Here is a 19,708-nt window from a genome sequence, read left to right as displayed (position 1 = left end):
GAAGAAAAAAAGTGCAGTAAAATGGATAAAACTAGGCTCTCTATATGTTGTTTTATAAACTTACCTTTAAAATAATGTTTTACATAATTATAAAACTTGGGCTAGAGAGATGGCTTAGCGGTTAAGCGCTTGCCTGTGAAGCCTAAGGACCCTGGGTTGGAGGCTCAATTCCCCGGGACCCTCTAGCCAGATGCACAAGGGGGCCCACACGTGGAGTTCGTTTGCAGTGGCTGGAAGCCCTGGCACACCCATTCTCTCTCTCTCTCTGTTGCTCTCAAATAAATAAAAATAAACAAACAAAAAAACTTAATTATACCAAAAAGCATCTTATTAACAAAAAGCAAAAGCAAATAAACTTGGCATTGAGTTTCTGATTTAACCTCACAGAAAGGTTTTTATTTAAATGTGTCTTCAAAGCACAGTAATTTGGCTGTCCCTTCTTAAGAAATATCATAAACACAAACAATTTTAATCCCAGCACTTGGGAGGCAGAGGTAGGAGGATCACCATGAGTTTGAGGCCACCCTGAGACTGTGTAGTGAATTCCAGGTCAGCTTGGGCTAGAGAAAGACCCTAGCTCAAAAAAAAAAAAAGTGAAAAGCAAAGATATCTTAAACTTTCAATAGCCTTACTGTTAGTGATAACAGATCAATTATATATTCCCATACTCATTTTAATTGGATCCAACAAATATATAATTAAGTTAATTGTATTGGGAACCTTGAATTTTTAGCATTTAAGAAAAGTATAAATACAAACTCAAAATATTAAGTGAAGCCCTAACAACTCTAAGTTGAAATTATAAGTGTTTCTATGGATTACTGATGTACTATATTTATATTTTTAAATATTTTCTTTCCTTCTTTATTTATTTGAGAGAGAGTGGGAAACAGAGAAAGATGGAGATATATATATATATATATATATATATATATATATATATATATAGAATGGATGCACCAGGGCCTCCAGCCACTGCAAATGAACTCCAGATGTATGTACCACCTTATGTATCTGGCTTTTTATTAGGAATTGAAACTGGATCTTTAGGCTTTGCGGGCAAGTGCCTTAACTGCTAAGCCATCTCTCTAGCCCATATTCTATTTCTTTAAAGGAAAAATATTCCCTAGCTACACCATATGAAAAAATGACTAGAAAATATATTTCTAATGTACTAACAATGAACATCTTCATTGTAAGCCCCGGATACCAGTTTCTTTGTAATGAAAAGAAAATCCTTTCTGATGGATAGAATTCCTTTCTGGTGAAAGACACCCTGAATTTCTCGAGTCACTCAAGATTTGGGATTGGTACTCTATAAAGTCAGAGCCTAGAGTGTTGTACAGCCTGAAAAAGCAGAGAACTGTGGGCATGTCACAATAATTTTGGAGCCAATGGAAGAAACTCTCACGGGGCAAAAACAGAACATCAAAGGATTGATTACTCTAATAGATCAAAGAGTGCAATGTGTTTTAAAAGCAACCAGAATCCTCTCCAATTTATAAGAATATTTTATTGGTTATGTTTGGAAGATATTGGAATTATTTTAACTCATTTTTCTAAAAAGTTTTAAGTAAGGAAGGAATGAAGCTTTGTGCTGCCTCTGCTGCATATCAGCAATTTATCTGAGAGGAGAAGTTCTTCATTTTAGAAGAGTTCCAGAGAACAAAGAAGGAACAACAGATTGTCACTATTCTCCAGGCCCTAATGAAGCAAAAGACCTAGGCAGTGATTCCCAGTGGCTGCCAAAACATGTGGATAGACTGTTTGTGTCATACATTCATACATAAAATTATTTATGAAATTTCAACACCCACCAGGTTGGATGATATGAAATTATGTATGATAATGATACAGTGGCTCAGTTTTGAAAAGACGGTCCCTCCCTTTGAGAAAAATGTAGAAGTATCTAGAAGACAATGACATGATGTTAGAGCTGGGATTATATAATCTGTAGAAGGTGGATCATGATAAATAAGAATGGATGAGAATTTGCAACATATACTGGAATTTGAGCATGGAATGTCTCCCATAGACTCCTGAATAGGAGCACTTGGTTCCCAAGCTGGTGGTGCTCTTTGGGAGGTTGTGGAATTTAGCTTTCAGAGGTCCCGCACTGGAGGTGGAGCGTCAAGGGTTATAGTCCCACCTTTCCTCCAGCCAGTGCTCCCAGCTTCCCAATTCACCACAACGCGAGAAGCTGCTGCTTCGTACGCCTGCTGTCATGAGCTGTACCGTCCTGGCCATGATGGATGGAAACTGTGAGTCCCAACAAATCCTTCCTCAACTTAAGGTGCTTCTGTCAGGTGTTTTGTTACAGTGAGGAGGAGAAGAACTGATACACTATGGAATCTGAATGAGATATATGGAGGATTGCATTACTACCTTCTAATTTTGAAATTTCTTTCCTTAACAATAAGTAAATTATGACAAAAAAAAACTGACAAAAGGCATTCTAACTTTTCTGATCCTGGTACAGTTTTCTCCTTTACTTCTAAATTTGTTTCAATGAAAATAAGGCAGAAGTAATGAAGATAATTCTCAATCATAATAACTGTCATATGTTTATTTACTATGTTTGTACTGTAACAAGCCTTAAACTATTATTACAGCTGTAATGGTCAATTCATGTCCACCTGACAGTACAAAGCAGATTCTCATCATCCTCTCTGGCCCTCTCCCTACACAGACGGCCACCACGTGGTACTATACGTCTCCCAGTCTGCCCTTTCTCTCCATCAATGCTGGCCCTGCTTATACTCTTTCTCTTCTTCTCAACTGCTTTCTTCCTTTTAAAAAATATTTTCTTAGTGCATTAATCTGTGACTTAGCCTAGACCAAAGCTGACCATGAAGAATGATAAACACTTCCTGCAATGTCTTCCCCAAGGGGACTTTTAACACTGCCTCTAGAGATATGAGCAATAACTGTAAATGTCCAGTTACTTGTCAATAATGATAAAAAGCCAGCTCTAATTTCTTCAACTCCAATTTTCCAGCACCATATGTCTTCCAGTAGGTCCAATAGGCAGAGAAATAATTCATGTGTTTTCCTATTGAAGAGGAAATAAAGATGAAGGGATTTACTACTACCTTCCTAACTGTAATTATGGCCTGCCTTGACTTTATGGATCCAATGGAAAATTACCAAAAAATAAATTTTCAGGACACATGAGAGCGATTGACTCTGGCTAAAAGACCCAGAGTTCTGATTTCTGCCCTCCAACATCACAGCATAAGGGCATTCAAAAATATAGTTTTCTAGCCAGGTGTGGTGGCTTACACCTTTAATTGCAGCACTCCAGAGGCAGAAGTAGGAGGATTGCCATGAGTTCAAGGCTACCTTGAGACTATAGAGTGACTTCCAGGTCAGCCTGAGCTAGAGTGAGACCCTACCTCAAAAAGCAAAAGAAAACTCTCTCTCTCTCTCTCCAGTTTTCTAAAAATGTCCTTTACACTGATGATGATGACGGGGGCCCTTCAGAGAGGATTTTGACCAGAAACATGCACACTAATGCCTGAGAATTGTGTCTTAACATACACACCCAGGCTGGTATGCACTCAGGCTCAGAGGAGTGCACAGTACTGGGGCACTTGGAAAGCTTTATCTAGTTGATACTCACCGCAAGGGTACTGTTTTCTTGGTGAACCAGGTACCAGCACAAGGGGGAAGGAGATCAACACAGAGAAAAATCAACTCCTACCAAATAAGAGAGCCAGAGACCCAGAGGTCCCCAACACCTCATCACTGAAGCAGACCAAAAATGAACCCAACATGGCTCGGGGAAATTTTGCGGAAGAGGGGACGGAAAGAATGTCAGAACCACATGTTGGATTATGATATGCAGAGACATTTATCCTACCCATAACTGTGGGTTAACTCCACAATGCACAACCCATATACCTCAACAAGGAGGGGCCAGGGGGAGGGGGTAGGACATGGATGAGCCTAACAATGGTACCAAATTGACTGTATTCACTGAGTACAAAACTAATTAATTAAAAAAGATAATAATAATTAGACCTAATTCAATTCCCATCTCTGTCCAGCTATTATATGAGTTCTACTATGTCAGCTGAAACACAGCTTTATAGTTGTGATGGAAAAAAAAATGATTAAACCAATTTTTTTCATTAAAAAACTACTGACTGCTTCAGGTGACACAGAATCTTTTACTCATTATTTGAAATGCTTGCTTGTTAAGTCAAGATATATATTGATAAAATGATCACATTTTCTAAATAACTGCTTGGGCAATTTGGCAAATATTGTGTGAACATGAAAATGACACAAGCATTATAAAATCAGACCTATTATCTGGTTTCCAGTAGCTCCTTTGCCTAAAATTGTTCTTTTACATGGCCCCATTATACTATATGATCTAATCGTACTGAATCATCTGAGACAGAATTTCACTAATAGCCCAGGTTGGACTGGAGCTCTGAATTCTCCTCTCAAGCACTGGAATTATAGGCATGTGATGTGACGCCTAACCAGGCAGTACTTAATAATGTTAAGGCTGTGTCTATCCTGTACCCTCTCCTGGCATATATCCCACATAGACTTCCATAGCTAACCTATTTCCTCCCGTTTCCTATGGATCTTTACCCACTTGCCATGTCTTCTTCTCAGCTACCACAGGTCCCCTCTTTGCCTACAGGCCTTTACTGAATCTGACTTCCAGCTGTGGCCTTTGGTCCTCTTTCTTCTCATTTCTGTATGAATTTGAGACTTTTTAGGAACAAGTAGGTAACCAGAAATAGTGAGATGAAGACACATAAAACCCTTACTTGGGGAGACGTACTCCATGTGATGGTTAATTTCAGTTGACAATTTGACAAGAATTAGCATCACCAGAGACACAAGTATCTAGGCTTGTCTGTGAGATATACTCTAGATTAGGTTAACTGAAGGGAGAGGACCCATCCTAAATACAGGCATCAGCTCTCCATAGGCTGGAGTGCCGGAATCCATAGAAAAGAGAAGGCTAGAAGAGCCCAAGTATTCATCACTCTCTGCTTGTGGACGTAGTGCAACCAACTTGGTTTCAAGCTCCTGATACCATGTCCTCCTTACCACGATGGACTGTCACCCCAAACTCTAAACTGAAATAAACTTTTCCTCCATTAAATTGCTTTTGGTCAGATATTTGGTCAAAGCAATGAGAAAGAAGTATATTTCAGGACAATGTCTTCACAGTCTCAGATATTTCATGGGAGACAAAAGTCTGAAATTCATGAAAGGATTCCCTGATTTTTAACTGTTGACCATAACTTTGTCAGAGGAAAGCCTCCATCTGCAGGCAGAACATGGCTGCAGGCTTTCCATCGGTGACCTCCATCTATAACCTTTCCTGTGAGAATGTCTTCTCTCACCGCCACAGCCTCCCCTGCTGCTAGCTGCTCTCGGGAGTGCCATGCTTCCTGTAATCTTCTGGACATTTTCACCTGACTATTCAGTTGACATCTCAAAGCCCAAACTAAACTCATCTTTCCTCAGAGTTACTTTTCCTTCAAATATTCTTATGTTAATAAATCACTTGTCTTCTCTTCACTGAGATCCAGGGACTCAGATGCTAACATAAACAAATGCTTTCAAGAATATCTACAATATGGGCTGGAGAGATGACTTAGCAGTTAAGGCACTTGCCAGCAAAGCCAAAGGACCCAGGTTCCCTTCCTCAGCACCCATATAAAGCCAGATGCATAAGGTAGCACATGTATCTCGAGTTCATTTGCAGTGGCTAGATGCCCTGGTGCACCCATTCTCTCCCTATCTACCCTCCTCTCAAATAAATAAATAAATAAATAAATAAATAGAATATATTTTCAGCAATATTCATGACACAACAGATACTGCACTAGCCAACACAGGCTTGAGGAAGAATATTCTCTGACCTCTGGGGTCTCACAGTGTAGAAGAGATGAAGGTAGAAAGAGGATGACAGCACTCTGTGATAAATTCTCTAGATGTGTCTCCAGAGACCCACAGTAATGCAGAGAGAGGATCAACCCACAGTAATACAAAGACAGGATCAACCCAGGCAACACAGAACTCATTAATTCATTCTACTAATATTTGTTGAATTCCTACAGTTTGCTAAGCCCTGAAGTAAAAGCCACACTAAAGTACTGGAGAAATAATTTTGATAAATATAGAAGAGTTAGGTTCTCACACAACTATTTAGGGAGATTGGCAAAGCACAAATAGGCAAACAAACCAGATAATTTCAGCCAGATACAAACACTCCCAGGCCACTATGAACAAAAGTGTACTCTATTCACAGAGGAGAGGCCACCTGGAGAGGCTAGGCGGGGTCTGTGCAAAGTTACGGCACACCCTGGTATAACCCTGAGCCTCACAAACAAAATGAACTTGACAGAGATTCAGGGAAGGCCTGAACACTGAGGTCCTAATGATGACACAGTCTGCAAGAGAGTCACGAGGGAGCATAAGGGGAAGGTTTGAGAAAGAGAGAAGCCTGGCAAGGGAGAGACTGACAAACAGAACTGCCCATATGTCTCAATAAGGGAGACAAGAGATGGCCTTGAGGAATGAGAAGCCACCAGAAACATCTGCTTCTTAAGTGTGTGATGTGCATGTATGCAAGCATGCTTCTGTGTGTGGACACATGTGGAGGCCAGAGGACAACCTCAGGTGTCATCCTCAGAAATGTTATCCCTTTGAGATAAAGTCTCTTTTTAAAACAATGTTTTTCAGGGGCTGAAGAGATGGCTTAGTGGTTTAAGGCACTTGCTTGCAAAGCCTAAGCGCCCAGGTTTGATTGCCCATTACCCACAGAAGCCAGATGCCCAGGGGTGGGGTGGGGGCACAAGAGCCTGGAGTTCATTTGCAGTGGCTGAAGGCCCTTGTGTGCTAATTCTCTCTCCCAAATAAATACTTTTTTTAGAAAAAGAAAGAAATTTGTTCCACACTCTACAGGGCAATATTCTGTATCTAACTGTGGTAGTTTCAGGTGTCCCCAACATACTTAGATTTCTGAATGCAAGGTCCCCAGTTGATGGCAATTTGGGAATTAAAGCCTCCTGGAGGCAGTGTGTTGTTGGAGGCAGGCTTATGGGTGTTACAGCCAGCTTCCTCTTCAGCGTTTGGCACACTCTCCTGTTCCTGTTTTCTACCTGATGTTAGCCAGGAAGTGATGTCCAACCTCTGCTCATGTTTTCAACTGCCATCATGGAGCTTCCCCTCAAGTCTGTAAGCCAAAATAAACCTTTTTTCCCCCCACAAGCTGCTCTTGGTTGAGTGTGTTCCGCCAGCAATGTGAACCTGACTACAACAGTAAAGTTGGTACGGAGAGTGGGGTCATTGCTGCTAGAAAACTGACTGTGTTTGGCTTTTTGGAACTGCTTTGCAGGAGAAATGTGGATGAATTTGAAATCTTGGCTTAAGAAATGCCTTGTAGTGCTACAAGTACAGTTTGATGGACTATTGTGGTGAGAGTTGAAACACCTGAATGCAATAAGAACTAAGGACTGTGAGGTTTGGCTGATGAGAATGGTAAAGAGCTTCCTGGACTGCGCTAGAAGTAGTTTGTGTGAGGAGCTTGCTGTTATACCCATGTCCTGAGAATTTGTGCAGGGTTGCATTGGACAGAAATGAACTGGTGTGAGCAGAAGTATAAGGCACAGAAAAAGAAACAAAGAAAGAAAGAAAAAGAAATCTCTCTGCCAAAACTGCTTCCTGTTCAGCTGCAATTGTATGAGAGATCACAACCATTGAGATTAGGCCAGCTGACCTGCAATGGGAAAACAGGAAGACTGCAGTCTTTTGAAAGCGCTTGAATGCTGAAGGAGTGACCTGTTCTTCAAACTCTGCTTTACTCCCTCCTGGATTAACAAATTGGCACCCTACCTGGTATTATGGAGTATAAGAAATGCAGGAAAGGGAGGGTCATTGAATTTGCAATATGGTCTTGTGTGTTGGAAATGGCCATGGGCAATGTGAAGTAGGATTGCCTGCATGGAGACCCAATGGAGCCATGAGGATGGACTGTGGGTTGCAGTGGAGATGCTGGGACCACGAGATGGCTACTAAGGAAAACTGCTGAATCCAGATGCTGTTTCCCAGGACTATGAGTAGCCTAGCTGGAGGGGTGGAATTGGAACTCCAGAGACTTGTTGCTGGTTAGAATTATCAGACTTGGAGATTTGCAACTGTCCAGAGCTGTTGGACTTGGAGCTATGGAGTTTGATGTCTACCCTATTTAAATCTTGTATTGGTTGAATATTTATTTGCTATGCCCAATGCCATCTTTTGCAGTATGAGTGTTTCTTCTGTGCCATTATGGGTTTTAGGGAGTTTTGTGGGGGGAGGTATTATGGCTTAGTTAAAAGATCTTGGATTATGGGGATGTTTGAAAATCATTAGGATTGATAATGGGGGACCCAGTGGTGGAATGTGGTGGTTTGATTCAGGTTTCCCCATAAACTTAGGTGTTCTAAATGCTAGGTCCCCAGATGATGGCAATTTGGAAATTAAAGCTTCTTAGAGGCAGTGTATTGTTGGGGTGGACTTATGGGTATTATAGCCAGTTTCCCCTTGCCAATATTTGGCACATTCTCCTGTTGCTGTTTTCCAACTGATGTTGGCCAGAAGGTGATGTCCACCCTCTGCTCATGCCATTGTTTTCCCCTGCCATCATGGAGCTTCCCCTTGAGTCTGTAAGCCAAAATAAACCTTTTTTTCCCCACAAGCTGTTCTTGGTTGGGTGTTTTCTGCTAGCAATACAAACCTGTCTGCAACACTAATAAAGAGCCAAAAATGGGGAAAGGAGATTATGTAATCAGAGATTGATTTGTTTTGTTTGGTTTAAGAGGCCATTATGGTATTTTCTGAAAGTAAATAAATAAAAATTAAAAAGAGGGAGAGAGCTGGAGAGATGGCTTAGTGGTTAAGCGCTTGCTTGTGAAGCCTAAGGCCCCTGGTTCGAGGCTCGGTTCCCCAGGTCCCACGTAAGCCAGATGCACAAGGGGGTGCACACATCTGGAGTTCGTTTGCAGAGGCTGGAAACCCTGGCGTGCCAATTCTCTCTCTCTCCCTCTATCTGTCTTTCTCCCTGTGTCTGTCACTCTCAAATAAATAAATAAATAAAAATGAACAAAAAATATTTAAAAAAAAATAAAAAGAGGGAGAGCTAGAGAGATGGCTCAGGTTAAAGGCACTTGCTTGCAAAGCCTACCAACCTAGATTCAATTCCCTAATAACTACATAAAGCCAGATGGTCTGGAGTTTGCAGTGGCAAGAGGCCCTGGTGTGCAATGCCAATTCTCTCTCTCTCTCCTTGCAAATAAACAAAAATACCTTTTTTTTAAAAAAAAAAAAAGGAAAGTAATCCAAGTATGGTGTGCACGCCTTTAATTCCAGCACTCGGAAGGCAGATGTAGGAGGATCGCCATGGGTTCAAGGCCACCCTGAGACTACATAGGGAATTCCAGGTCAGCCTGGGCTAGAGTGAGACCCTACCTCAAAAAACCAAAATAAATAAATAAATAATGATAAAGGAAAGTATAAAAAGAATAAGGAAGGGTGGGGAGATGACTCACTGTGTAAAGGCACTCACTTGTAAAGCCTGTTGGCCTGGGTTTAACTTCCCAGCTACCATGGAAAGTTGGATGGGTATTCATTTGCAGCAGCTAGAGACTCTGGCCATTCTCTACATGCGTGCATGTGCACATGGGCAAGCATGCATGTGCATGCACACACACACAAATAAATGTTAAAAAAATATTTAAAGAGAATAAAGAATGAATCTGAGCTACAAAATATTGTGCCCAGAGAAGACAATTGGGTCTTGGTATCTATTGGTCTTGTGAGTGAAAAAAAATGCAGGGCCTAGAGACCACCTGCTCTTCCGTGAACACATATTTAGTGCCCAAGGCCCAGCAGTGTCTTTCATTACTTGTCTTGGTCTCCCTGTTCCTTCCTATTCACGAACCTCTGTCTTGTCCAGATGAACTCTTCTTTTGAGCTAGGGGAGTGCTTTCTGAGGCATCCCACAGCACTCACATTGAGACTGGGCTTTTTGAACTTGTGTACATGTCTTATCATGCCCTCTTATACTACATCCTACCTAAAAATAGGATCTGAGTATGTGTGATTTAAATAGATAATTTTCTGGCACATGTGATTAAAGAAAAAAAAAGGAATCAATGAAGAAAATGCAGCTCTATACTAAGTTATATAGTAGGAGGACTTACAACATGCAATCTTAAAAACAAAATAACATGGATTTTCCAAGGACTAATTATTGGCAAGATACACCTCATTTTAATATAGGGTGAGCTGTGAATTTCTTTAATCAATTTTATGTGTATAGGCTATGATATTTTTATATAAGGAATACCTCATAATATTGTCAGGAACTGAAACTACCTGCTCCCAAATAATCACAGAAACTAATAAAGTGTCCAAGAGACAGATGAACAAGTGAAAGGCAAAGCTCCCTGTCTCTGCCTTCTAGATCTTCTTGCTCTCAGTAGGAGCCCTGAGCCATCTCCCTCCACTTCCATTCGCTAAGCCTTGATTGGGACATAAAGGAACCAAAAAAAGTTTTTTCTGGAGACAAACCCAACAGTCTGGCCTCTTTTTGTATGAGAGAGAGAGAGAAAGAGAAAGAAAATTGGCACGCTAGGGCCTCCAGCCACTATAATGGAACTCCAGGTGTGTGTGCCACTCTGTGTGCATGTGTGACCTTGAATGCTTGTGTCACCTTGTGCGTCTGGCTTATGTGGGAACCTGGAGAGTCAAACATGGGTCCTTAGGCTTCACAGGCAAGCACCATAACCACTAAGCCATCTCTCCAGCCCCATAACATTTTTTTGTTTTGTTTTTTGAGGTAGGGTTTTACTCTATCCCAGGCTGACTTGGAATTCACTATGTAGTCTCAGGGTGACCTTGAACCCACAGCAATCTTCAACCTCTGCGTCCCAAGTGCTGGGATCAAAGGCATGCACCACCACACTCAGCTCCGTAACATTTTTATAATAAAAACAAATTATCCCAACAGAGAAGTTTATCTTCCAAGTTCATACTTCCTACTAAAGAGAGAGAGAGACAGAAAGAAAGAGAGAGAGGCCTGTACTTATTTTGACAAATGTTACAAAACTCCTGCCTTGATTGGTTGCATACACAGCAAGATCAAGCCATTCTTTTTCCTATTTTTGCCATAAAGTGGTGAAGTGAATATAAAAACAATACAGCAACCCTGGAGAGCAACATTTGGCATTTTTCATGAGCATTTTAGCTTCAGTACATACAATTTGTTTGTTTTCACACCAAGGGATCAGCTGGTGGAAGAGAAGTGAAGAATGCAGAGACCATACCTTAGCCTCGTGACAAAGAAAGCTAGTTCCTTGCCCTTATGAACGAGGAGGGCCAGGAAAGCAAGAGGCTCTCCTATGTTTTGTTCAGTTTGCATTTGGCAAAGAACAGGGGACAACAGCAACCATATCCTCTGTGTTTTTCTTTTTTGTTGTTATTTGCTTTGTTTTGTTTTGATTTTCGAGGCAGGGTCTCACTCTAGCCCAAGCTGACATGGAATTCACTGTGTAGTCTCAGGCTGGCCTCAAACTCATGGCAATCCTCCAACCTCTGCCTCCCAAGTGCTGGGATTAAAGGTGTGCGCCATGCCTGGCTTCCTCTGTGTTTCTAATGAGGGACAGGTGAAGGAAATGCTTTGTAAAGCTTTACAGTATAGTGGAGGGAAGCCCTACAGAGCTGATGCTAATAAGCTAGTGAAGCCTCTCTTCACAAGAGAGCCAAAAAAAACTATGCCACCTTCTCACAGCAAAGAGAGGGTCGCCTGTTTTGGTGGCATGGATTCTGTAAATGAGTGTGGCCTGAGTGACAACTCCATGGCTTGTATTAGTGAAGGGTCCTGTTAGGAAGAAAACAGCAACTTTTCCATTCTGAGTTCCTGCCAATTTATAAACTGACTTTATCCTGGCTGGCTTTCCTCCTCAAGGAAAACATGAATCTGGCTGTGTGGAATAGGAATGTCATCACTTTCCTAGGGTCTGGGTTCACCTTCCTAGGAATGGACTAGAGTGTACCCACCTATGGATGCATGGATGAGCAAAATGTGATTTATAAACACAATGGGACATTGTTCAGCTTTAAAAGGAAGGAAATCACATGTACTGTCTGTGGATAAGCCTTAAGAACACTATGTTAAGTGAAATAAGCCACATACACACACACACACACACACACACACACACACACACACACACACACACACAAAATAATAACTGCATGACTCCACTTATCTGAGGTACCTAGAGCCATCAATGCCATAGAAAGTAAAATGCTGGGTGCCACCCACTAGGGGAAGGAAGAAATAGGAGCTGTTGGCTAATGGGCACAGAATTTCAGTTTTATGAAATGAAAAGTTCTGAGGATGGATGGTGGCTCAACATCATTATGACTCTGTTTAATTGCAATGAACTGTATGCACACTTAAAAGTGGTCTAGGCAAATTTCATGTTGTGTGCATTTTACTACACAAAAACATCGGGAAATAAGCTCATAAATTTCTCGTGTTGTGCTTCACAAGTGCACTGACGGCTCATGTCTGGCAAGAGCACTAAAATATCGCTCCTAAACAAGATGCGTTCCCAGGAAGCAGAGGCAATAAGTCAGTTTCTGCCACATGGCCCTTGCAGGGCTCTGAGAGGCTGTTTCCTAAATATTTGCTGTACAAGGGTTACAGGTGGTCGATGGAGACGGGGTGGGGTAGGAGTCTTAGCACGGACAACACAGTTTGCCTTGCTACGCCAAGTGAGACTTGTGAAGAAACAGGCTAGAGTGGCACCTGGAGACTGTTTAGTCCTGCAGCATCGCCAGCCTCATTCACTTCAGTCTGCTATGTCAGAATCTGCATGTTAATAAGATCCCCAGTGATGTGTGTGCACTTTGAAGTTTGAGAAGCACTACCTCCATGAACTGACAAATTAGAAGTTAGTCTCCCCTCACACATCAATCCCCACTACTACGAAATCCCTACAGCAATCACTCTTTCCTCTCCGTGTTAAGTGCAATAATGCTATGCAAAGCAAAGCCAACAGCAGAGTGAATTTGTGCCTCACAGAAGATGCAGGATATCTCAAGGTTCATGGACATGGTATCAGGAAACTTCTCAAATCACATGTGCTGCGTTGGCTGGAGAAGAACCCGCAAACTTAGACCCATTACCCAGGGAAGGGGACTGATCTGTGGACATGAGGGCATTCCTTCAAAAGAGAGTCATTTCAATATCAAAGAATTAAGACAAGCCCTTGGGGAAAAAATAGATGAGGTTCATGAATATCTTTGTAAACATGACCCAATTAGGATTGTACTGTGCAAGTTAAACATAATTTCACAAAAAAAAAAAAAAAAACACTATACAAAGGCTGGAGAGATTGCTTAGTGGTTAAGGCATTTGCCTGCAAAGCCAAAGGACCCAGGTTTGATTCTGCAGTTCCCACGTAAGCCAGATGCATAAGGTGGTATGTGTGTCTGGCATTTGTTTGCAGTGGCTAAAGACCCTGGTATGCCTATTCTTTCTTCTCTCTCTCTCTGCCTTTTTCTCAAATAAATAAAATATATTTTAAAAAACTATGCAAAAAATTAGTGCAACAGTGGGGGACAGCAATGGTTGCAGATATCTGGATATGCAGTGATTGATTACCTTATCCACCATGAGGAAGTTCTCCAGCTTCTCCCCATTTTCACAGGTGACATCGCCAACCTCTTTCACAGCTCTCGGCAGAATCTCCTGCACCTCCTGGGCAATCATCCCTATATACAAAATACTCCAACTGGTTTAATCAGTGAAAGATCTTCCAAGAGAAGATTCTCAGAAGCTCTTCTACATTGAACAACAGAGCAGTGAGAGCCACAGGACATCTTTGGAAATAGAGGTTACCTAAGCTTTTACTTTGATGCACAGTTGAACCAAGAACTCTCCCTCTCTCTCTCTTTCCCTCTCTCTCTCTCTCTCTTTCTATCATCTTTTTTGAGACTCTTCCAAATGTTGGGAAAGACAAATAGATAACTTAAAATCTTCATACAAAGAAGGAAAGAAGGGGGCTGGAGAGATGGCTTAGTGGTTAAGCGCTTGCCTGTGAAGCCTAAGAATCCTGGTTCGAGGCTTCATTCCCCAGGACCCATGTTAGCCAGATGCACAAGGGGCGCACACATCTGGAGTTCGTTTGCAGTAGCTAAAGGCCCTGGCACACCCATTCTCTCTCTGTATCTGTCTTTCTCTCCGTGTCTGTCGCTCTCAAATTAACAAATAAATAATGGAAAAAAAGAAGGAAGGATGGGAGAGAGGGAGGAAGGAAGGATGCATCATTAGTTTAATTTTCTTCTGTCCCTATTCTTTCCCTAAAGGAGGTCTTGGCCACTGGATATTCCTGGTTGCAAAATGAGTACCACTTTGCTCAGTTTCACTTATCTAGATTCCCCTTCCCTTCCATCTTCACTCTACAACTGAAGTGGTTTGGTTGTAAATGTCCCCCACAGCCTTGGGTATTTTTGATTAAGATAAAGCCTCCTACTTAAGTTTCCAGCAGGTGGAGTCCTGATGGAGGAGGTGTGCCTCTGGGGGCAGATCTTGATTACAGCCCTTAGATGTGTACAGAGCCAGCTTGAGCTCTGGTTGTTCATTCTGTCTCTCTGCTATCAATGTATGATGAAGTGAGCCAGCTTCTTCCGCCATGGTGAAACTTTCCCTGGAATATGTAAGCCTGAAATAACCCCTTTCCTCCCATAAGCTGCTTATGGTTAGATGTTTGTCCCAGCAACAAGAAGGTAACTGCATCAACAACCTGAGACTGCCCAGGGTGGCCCAAAGCTGTTATCTGTCCTTGGACCCTGTGGTGATTTGAATGGATTGTCCCAAAGAGAGTCATCTGTTTGGATACTTAATTGCCAGTTGATGCTGCTGTTTGGGAAGGTTATGGGACTATTCAGACCCTTGATGGAGAAAGTGTGTCACTGAGAGAGGGTCTTAACATTGTCACTTGGACCTACCTGCTGCTCTTTTTCTCCTACTTCCTCCTTGGAGATCTGACAGTGTGACACCAGCTTCCTGCCCCTGTTATGCTTTCTTCAGTATTGTGGATTCTACCCTCTGGAACTGTAAGTCAGATTAAACCCTTTTCTTTTTATTTTTTAATTTTTAAAATATCATTTATTTAGACAGAGAGAAAGAGAGAGAGAATGAATGAATGAATATAGGCCTCCAGCCACTGCAATTGAACTCCAGATGAATCTGGCTTACATAGGTACTAGGGAATCAAACCTGGGTCCTTAAGCTTTTCATGCAAGCACCTTAATCACTAAGCCATCTCTCCAGCACCCCCTCCTTTTGCTTTTATAAGTTGCTTCCGGTTGGATATTTTGTTTGAGCAAAGAGAAAGTAACTGATATAAACCCTTATCTCATGAGCAAGCAGACTCAAAGAAAATGAAATAATATATTTAAGTAATATATTTAAAATACTCCACAAGGATCTGGGGTATAGGAATGAGGGTGTTGAGAAAATATAACACACAAATTCTTTAATCTTCCATGTTCTCACAAGTGTGGGCTTCACAAAGGATGAGTTACATCAATAGGGATATTATCAAATGCCAAAGAACACAACTTCAAGAATTAAAATTTTAATAACTGACTATAGAAAATTAAAGAGGGAATTTGTATGCATACCTGTTTGATGGGCAGTGTTTATTCCCATCACAGATGCAAATTCTGGCTTGTAGTCATACTCAACAATCCTCATCTGGGCTATTCTTCTCAGCTGTTCATTTGTGTCAACCTGAGTTAATTACAGAAGGGCAGATTTCACCTGTTTAGATATTTGCTATTCAGAACCACGCCCTCAGTTCCCCAGATAGATTAGGACTACTGACAGTGAGGCTGTTCTTTTCTTTTGACCTGTCATTTTAAGAGAAAATGCTGTTTTTTTCCTCAGGAAACTAAAGTCTTAAGGTTCTCTTTGGTAGCTTCCATCCACTAATAAAATGATCCAAAGTTGGTTGTTTGGACAGTTTTTTATTTGTTTGTTTTGGTCTGGGGCTTTTGGTGTTTTTGTTTTCTTTAACCTTTCTACTTTGAAAAGTGCATCCTCTTATCTGAGAAAAACAATAGCTATTTGGGATCACAAGTTATCATTTCAAATGAACCTATAGGTTCACAGCAGAGCTTATATTTACAACCTGAAAATTCAATATCAATGCAAGGACAGCCCTTAGATAGAGGGATCATATATTTTTGAATTGCTTTTGGATATTTTACTGGAGGAAATGTATGTGAGTGGATTTCAAGGACTCAGAGCATTTTTTTTTAAATTTTTTATTTATTTATTTGAGAGCGACAGACACAGAGAGAAAGACAGGTAGAGGGGGAGAGAGAGAATGGGCGCGCCAGGGCTTCCAGCCTCTGCAAACGAACTCCAGACGCGTGCGCCCCCTTGTGCATCTGGCTAACGTGGGACCTGGGGAACCGAGCCTCGAACCGGGGTCCTTAGGCTTCACAGGCAAGCACTTAACCGCTAAGCCATCTCTCCAGCCCAAAGCATTTTTTTTTATTAGAAAATCACCCCACCCCCACCCCGCCCAGGTTTCTCTTGTCAGCAAAAGCATCTATGTCTGAGAACCCTGTTCTTGTGTCTAAAGGTGTTCTCGATAGTCACTGGGAAGTACACAAAAAATGAAAGCAAAAAAACAAGACTAAAAACAGGACAACCAAGTACAATTTTCCTAAGTTTAAATGTGTTTGATCTAAAGGATTTGCCTTCAATTTGGAGAATTGTTTTTATGAATAAAATGAATAACAGGACCCATTTTGAGGTGTGGTTGAGGCCATTTTTAATGACTTTATTTGATAAATAAAAATTCAATAGGTCTTTGTATGTTGCAAAATTTTTCCTTTAAAATATTATCAGATTATGAAATCAGTGGTATCTTGACAATTAGGAATATATTACCTAGGCATCTGTCTGTAAGTTAGAGGAATCAAACATGTTCTTATTTTTGCTGTTGTTGTTTTAAGCATACTCCTTTCAGAGTTAAAGAGATTGTTCAATGTGAGAACTGAGAAAGCTTGAGAGCCCCTGAGTTCTATTTCCCAGCACCTATATACATAGCTGAACATGGTCATGCATGCCTGTAACCCCAGTCCTGCAGGGAGCAGAGACCAAAGAATATCAAGGAAACATATAATAAGCAATGGGTGAGGGACACCTGATACTCTTCTCTGGCCTCCATGCACACACACACATGTGCATACACCGCACATACACTCCACGCATACACATACAAAAAATAAACCCACCCTTATCATAACTGTCTACTCCTTAAAACTTTTAAAAAATATTTTATTTACTTATTTATTTGAGAGAGATAGAACCAGTTCACCAGGGTCTCTAGCCACTGCAAATGAACTGCAGATGCCTGTGCCGTCTTGCACAACTGGCTTTATGTGGGTACTGGGGAATCAAACCTGGGTCCTTTGGCTTTGCTGGCAAATGCTTTAACCAGTAAGCAATCTCTCCAGCCCCTACTCCTCCTTTGACCCACTTTATTCACTGGCTTTCTCTGAATCTATTGCAATCAAGTGCTGTTTTCTTTTATTCTGTTTATGGGGTATATTACATTTATTGATTTGCATATATTGAATCATTCTTGCTTCCCTGGAATGAAACCAACTTGATCAGGGTTTATGTTGTTTGTTTATTGTATTTGGTTTGTAAATATTTTATAGGGAACTTTTGTATTTATGTTCATCAGGGAAATGGGTCTATAGTTTTGTTGATTTTGTGTCCTCATCAAGTTTTGGTATCAGAGTAATATTGGCTTTGTAGAATGAGTTTGGTAGGGTTCTTTCCTTTCCTAGTTTATGGATTAATTTGAGAAGCATTGATGTTTCTTCTTTAAACGTTTGATAGGGGCTGGAGAGGTGGCTTAGTGGTTAAGCGCTTGCCTGTGAAGCCTAAGGACCCCGGTTTGAGGCTCTATTCCCCAGGACCCACGTTAGCCAGATGCACAAGGGGGCGCACGCGTCTGGAGTTCGTTTGCAGTGGCTGGAAGCCCTGGCGCACCCATTCTCTCTCTTTCTCTCTATCTGCCTCTTTGTTTCTCTGTCACTTTCAAATAAATGAAAATAAACAAAAAAAAATTTAAAAAAAAAACAAAAACGTTTGATAGAACTCAGAACTGAATCCATCTGATCCTGGACTTTTCCTTAAGAGATTATTTATTACTACTTCAATTTTATTCCTCATTATTGACATATTTAAGTTATCCTCTTGGTATTAATTTTGATAAGATATAATGTATGAGTCTAAAAACTTACTCATTTCTTCTAGACCTGCCAATTTATTAGAATATAAATTTTCCATATATTCCCTAATTATTCTCTGAATTTCACTGGTATGTTATAATGTCTCCCTTTTCATCTCTGGTTTTGTTTTTGTTTTTTTTTTTTTTTTAAATTTGGGTCTTCTATCCATTTGTTTTGGTTAGTTCAGTTTAAGGGTTACTCATTTTCTTTATTGTTTCAAAGAGTCATTTGTCTCATTGATTTTTTTGTATTGTTTTTTATTTCCATTTTACTTTATTTCTTCCTTGTTCTTTATTTCTTTCTATCTACCAGTTTTATGTTGATCTTTTCCTTGGTTTTACAAAGCTTTGCATTTCATTAAGTTACTTGAAATATGATTTTTTTTTAATGTAGGCTATCATAGTTATGAACTTCCCTTGTTAGAACTCTGTTATATCTTGAATGTTCTGGTAAGCTGTATTTTCATCTTCATTTGATTTCTAGTAATTTTTTAATTTCCCCTTGATTTCTTCTATGATCCCACCAAATATTCAAGAGTGTATTTATTAATCAATTTCCATGTATTTGTACAATTTGTGTAATTTCTTTTGCTATTGATTTCTAGTTTTATCCCTCTATGAGTTGATAAGGTACAAGAAATCATTGTTCTGTTTTATGCTCTAACATGCGATCTATTTTGGAGAATAATGTGTATTTTACAGGTGTGGGATAGAAGATCTGGAAACGTCCGTTAGGTCTATTTGCTCTCTGATACAGTTTAAAGTATCTTTGTTTGTTGACTGTTTAATGTGTATGAGTTAATTTATTGATGACAGAAGAGTATTGAAGTTATCCATCATTATTGTATTTGGCCCTATCTATGCAGTAGTCTTTATTGGATGTACCAACGTTCAGTGCATATATTTGCAATTGTTACCTAGTCTTGAAATCTTGTTGCTCTTTGTAATGAGTGGTGACCTTCATCTCATGTGACTAATTTCTGCTGGCAGTCTATTTGGTCTCATACGAGGATGCTGCTGCTTGCTTTTTGCTTCCACCCACTTTAGTGTGATTTCAGTGTCTTGTTTCTGCCTTTGCTTAAGAGCTCATGGATGGGTCACATCACTTTTCTTTTTACTTTTTCATGTGTTTCTATGTTGTGACTTGCATATCTGTTGGAATGATGCCCTTTTTTGACTTCTTATGCTTTTCTTTACTCTATATTTTATGAGAATCTTCTTGGGCTGTGGGCTCATTCCACATAGAAGGAAGAAAACAAACTGTAATAACAAAAATATAACTTCACAACAAATCAGGTATTAAAATGTAGTTCAAGCAATAGTGCACATCAGCTACCCTAATAAGGTTTTTTAAAAAGGAA

The 19,708-nt window shown here is 40.5% G+C and overlaps 1 protein-coding gene across 1 annotated transcript in view; it reads right to left on the bottom strand.

The window, feature by feature from the left end:
• Myrfl (myelin regulatory factor like) overlaps nt 1–19,708 on the bottom strand; it is a 108,503-nt gene that overhangs the window by 28,858 nt on the left and 59,937 nt on the right. Inside the window, exons 13-14 of the mRNA XM_045152239.1 lie at nt 15,715–15,823; nt 13,691–13,800 (exon numbers count right to left, since the gene is read on the bottom strand). Coding sequence (XP_045008174.1) covers nt 13,691–13,800; nt 15,715–15,823 — 219 coding nt within the window. The remainder of the gene's footprint in view (nt 1–13,690; nt 13,801–15,714; nt 15,824–19,708) is intronic.

This window comes from Jaculus jaculus, chromosome 6, assembly GCF_020740685.1.
Source record: "Jaculus jaculus isolate mJacJac1 chromosome 6, mJacJac1.mat.Y.cur, whole genome shotgun sequence".
NCBI classification, from domain to species: Eukaryota; Metazoa; Chordata; class Mammalia; order Rodentia; family Dipodidae; genus Jaculus; species Jaculus jaculus.
The sequence above is the reverse complement of the archived record's forward strand: the minus strand, read 5'-3'. Positions and strand labels throughout refer to the sequence as shown.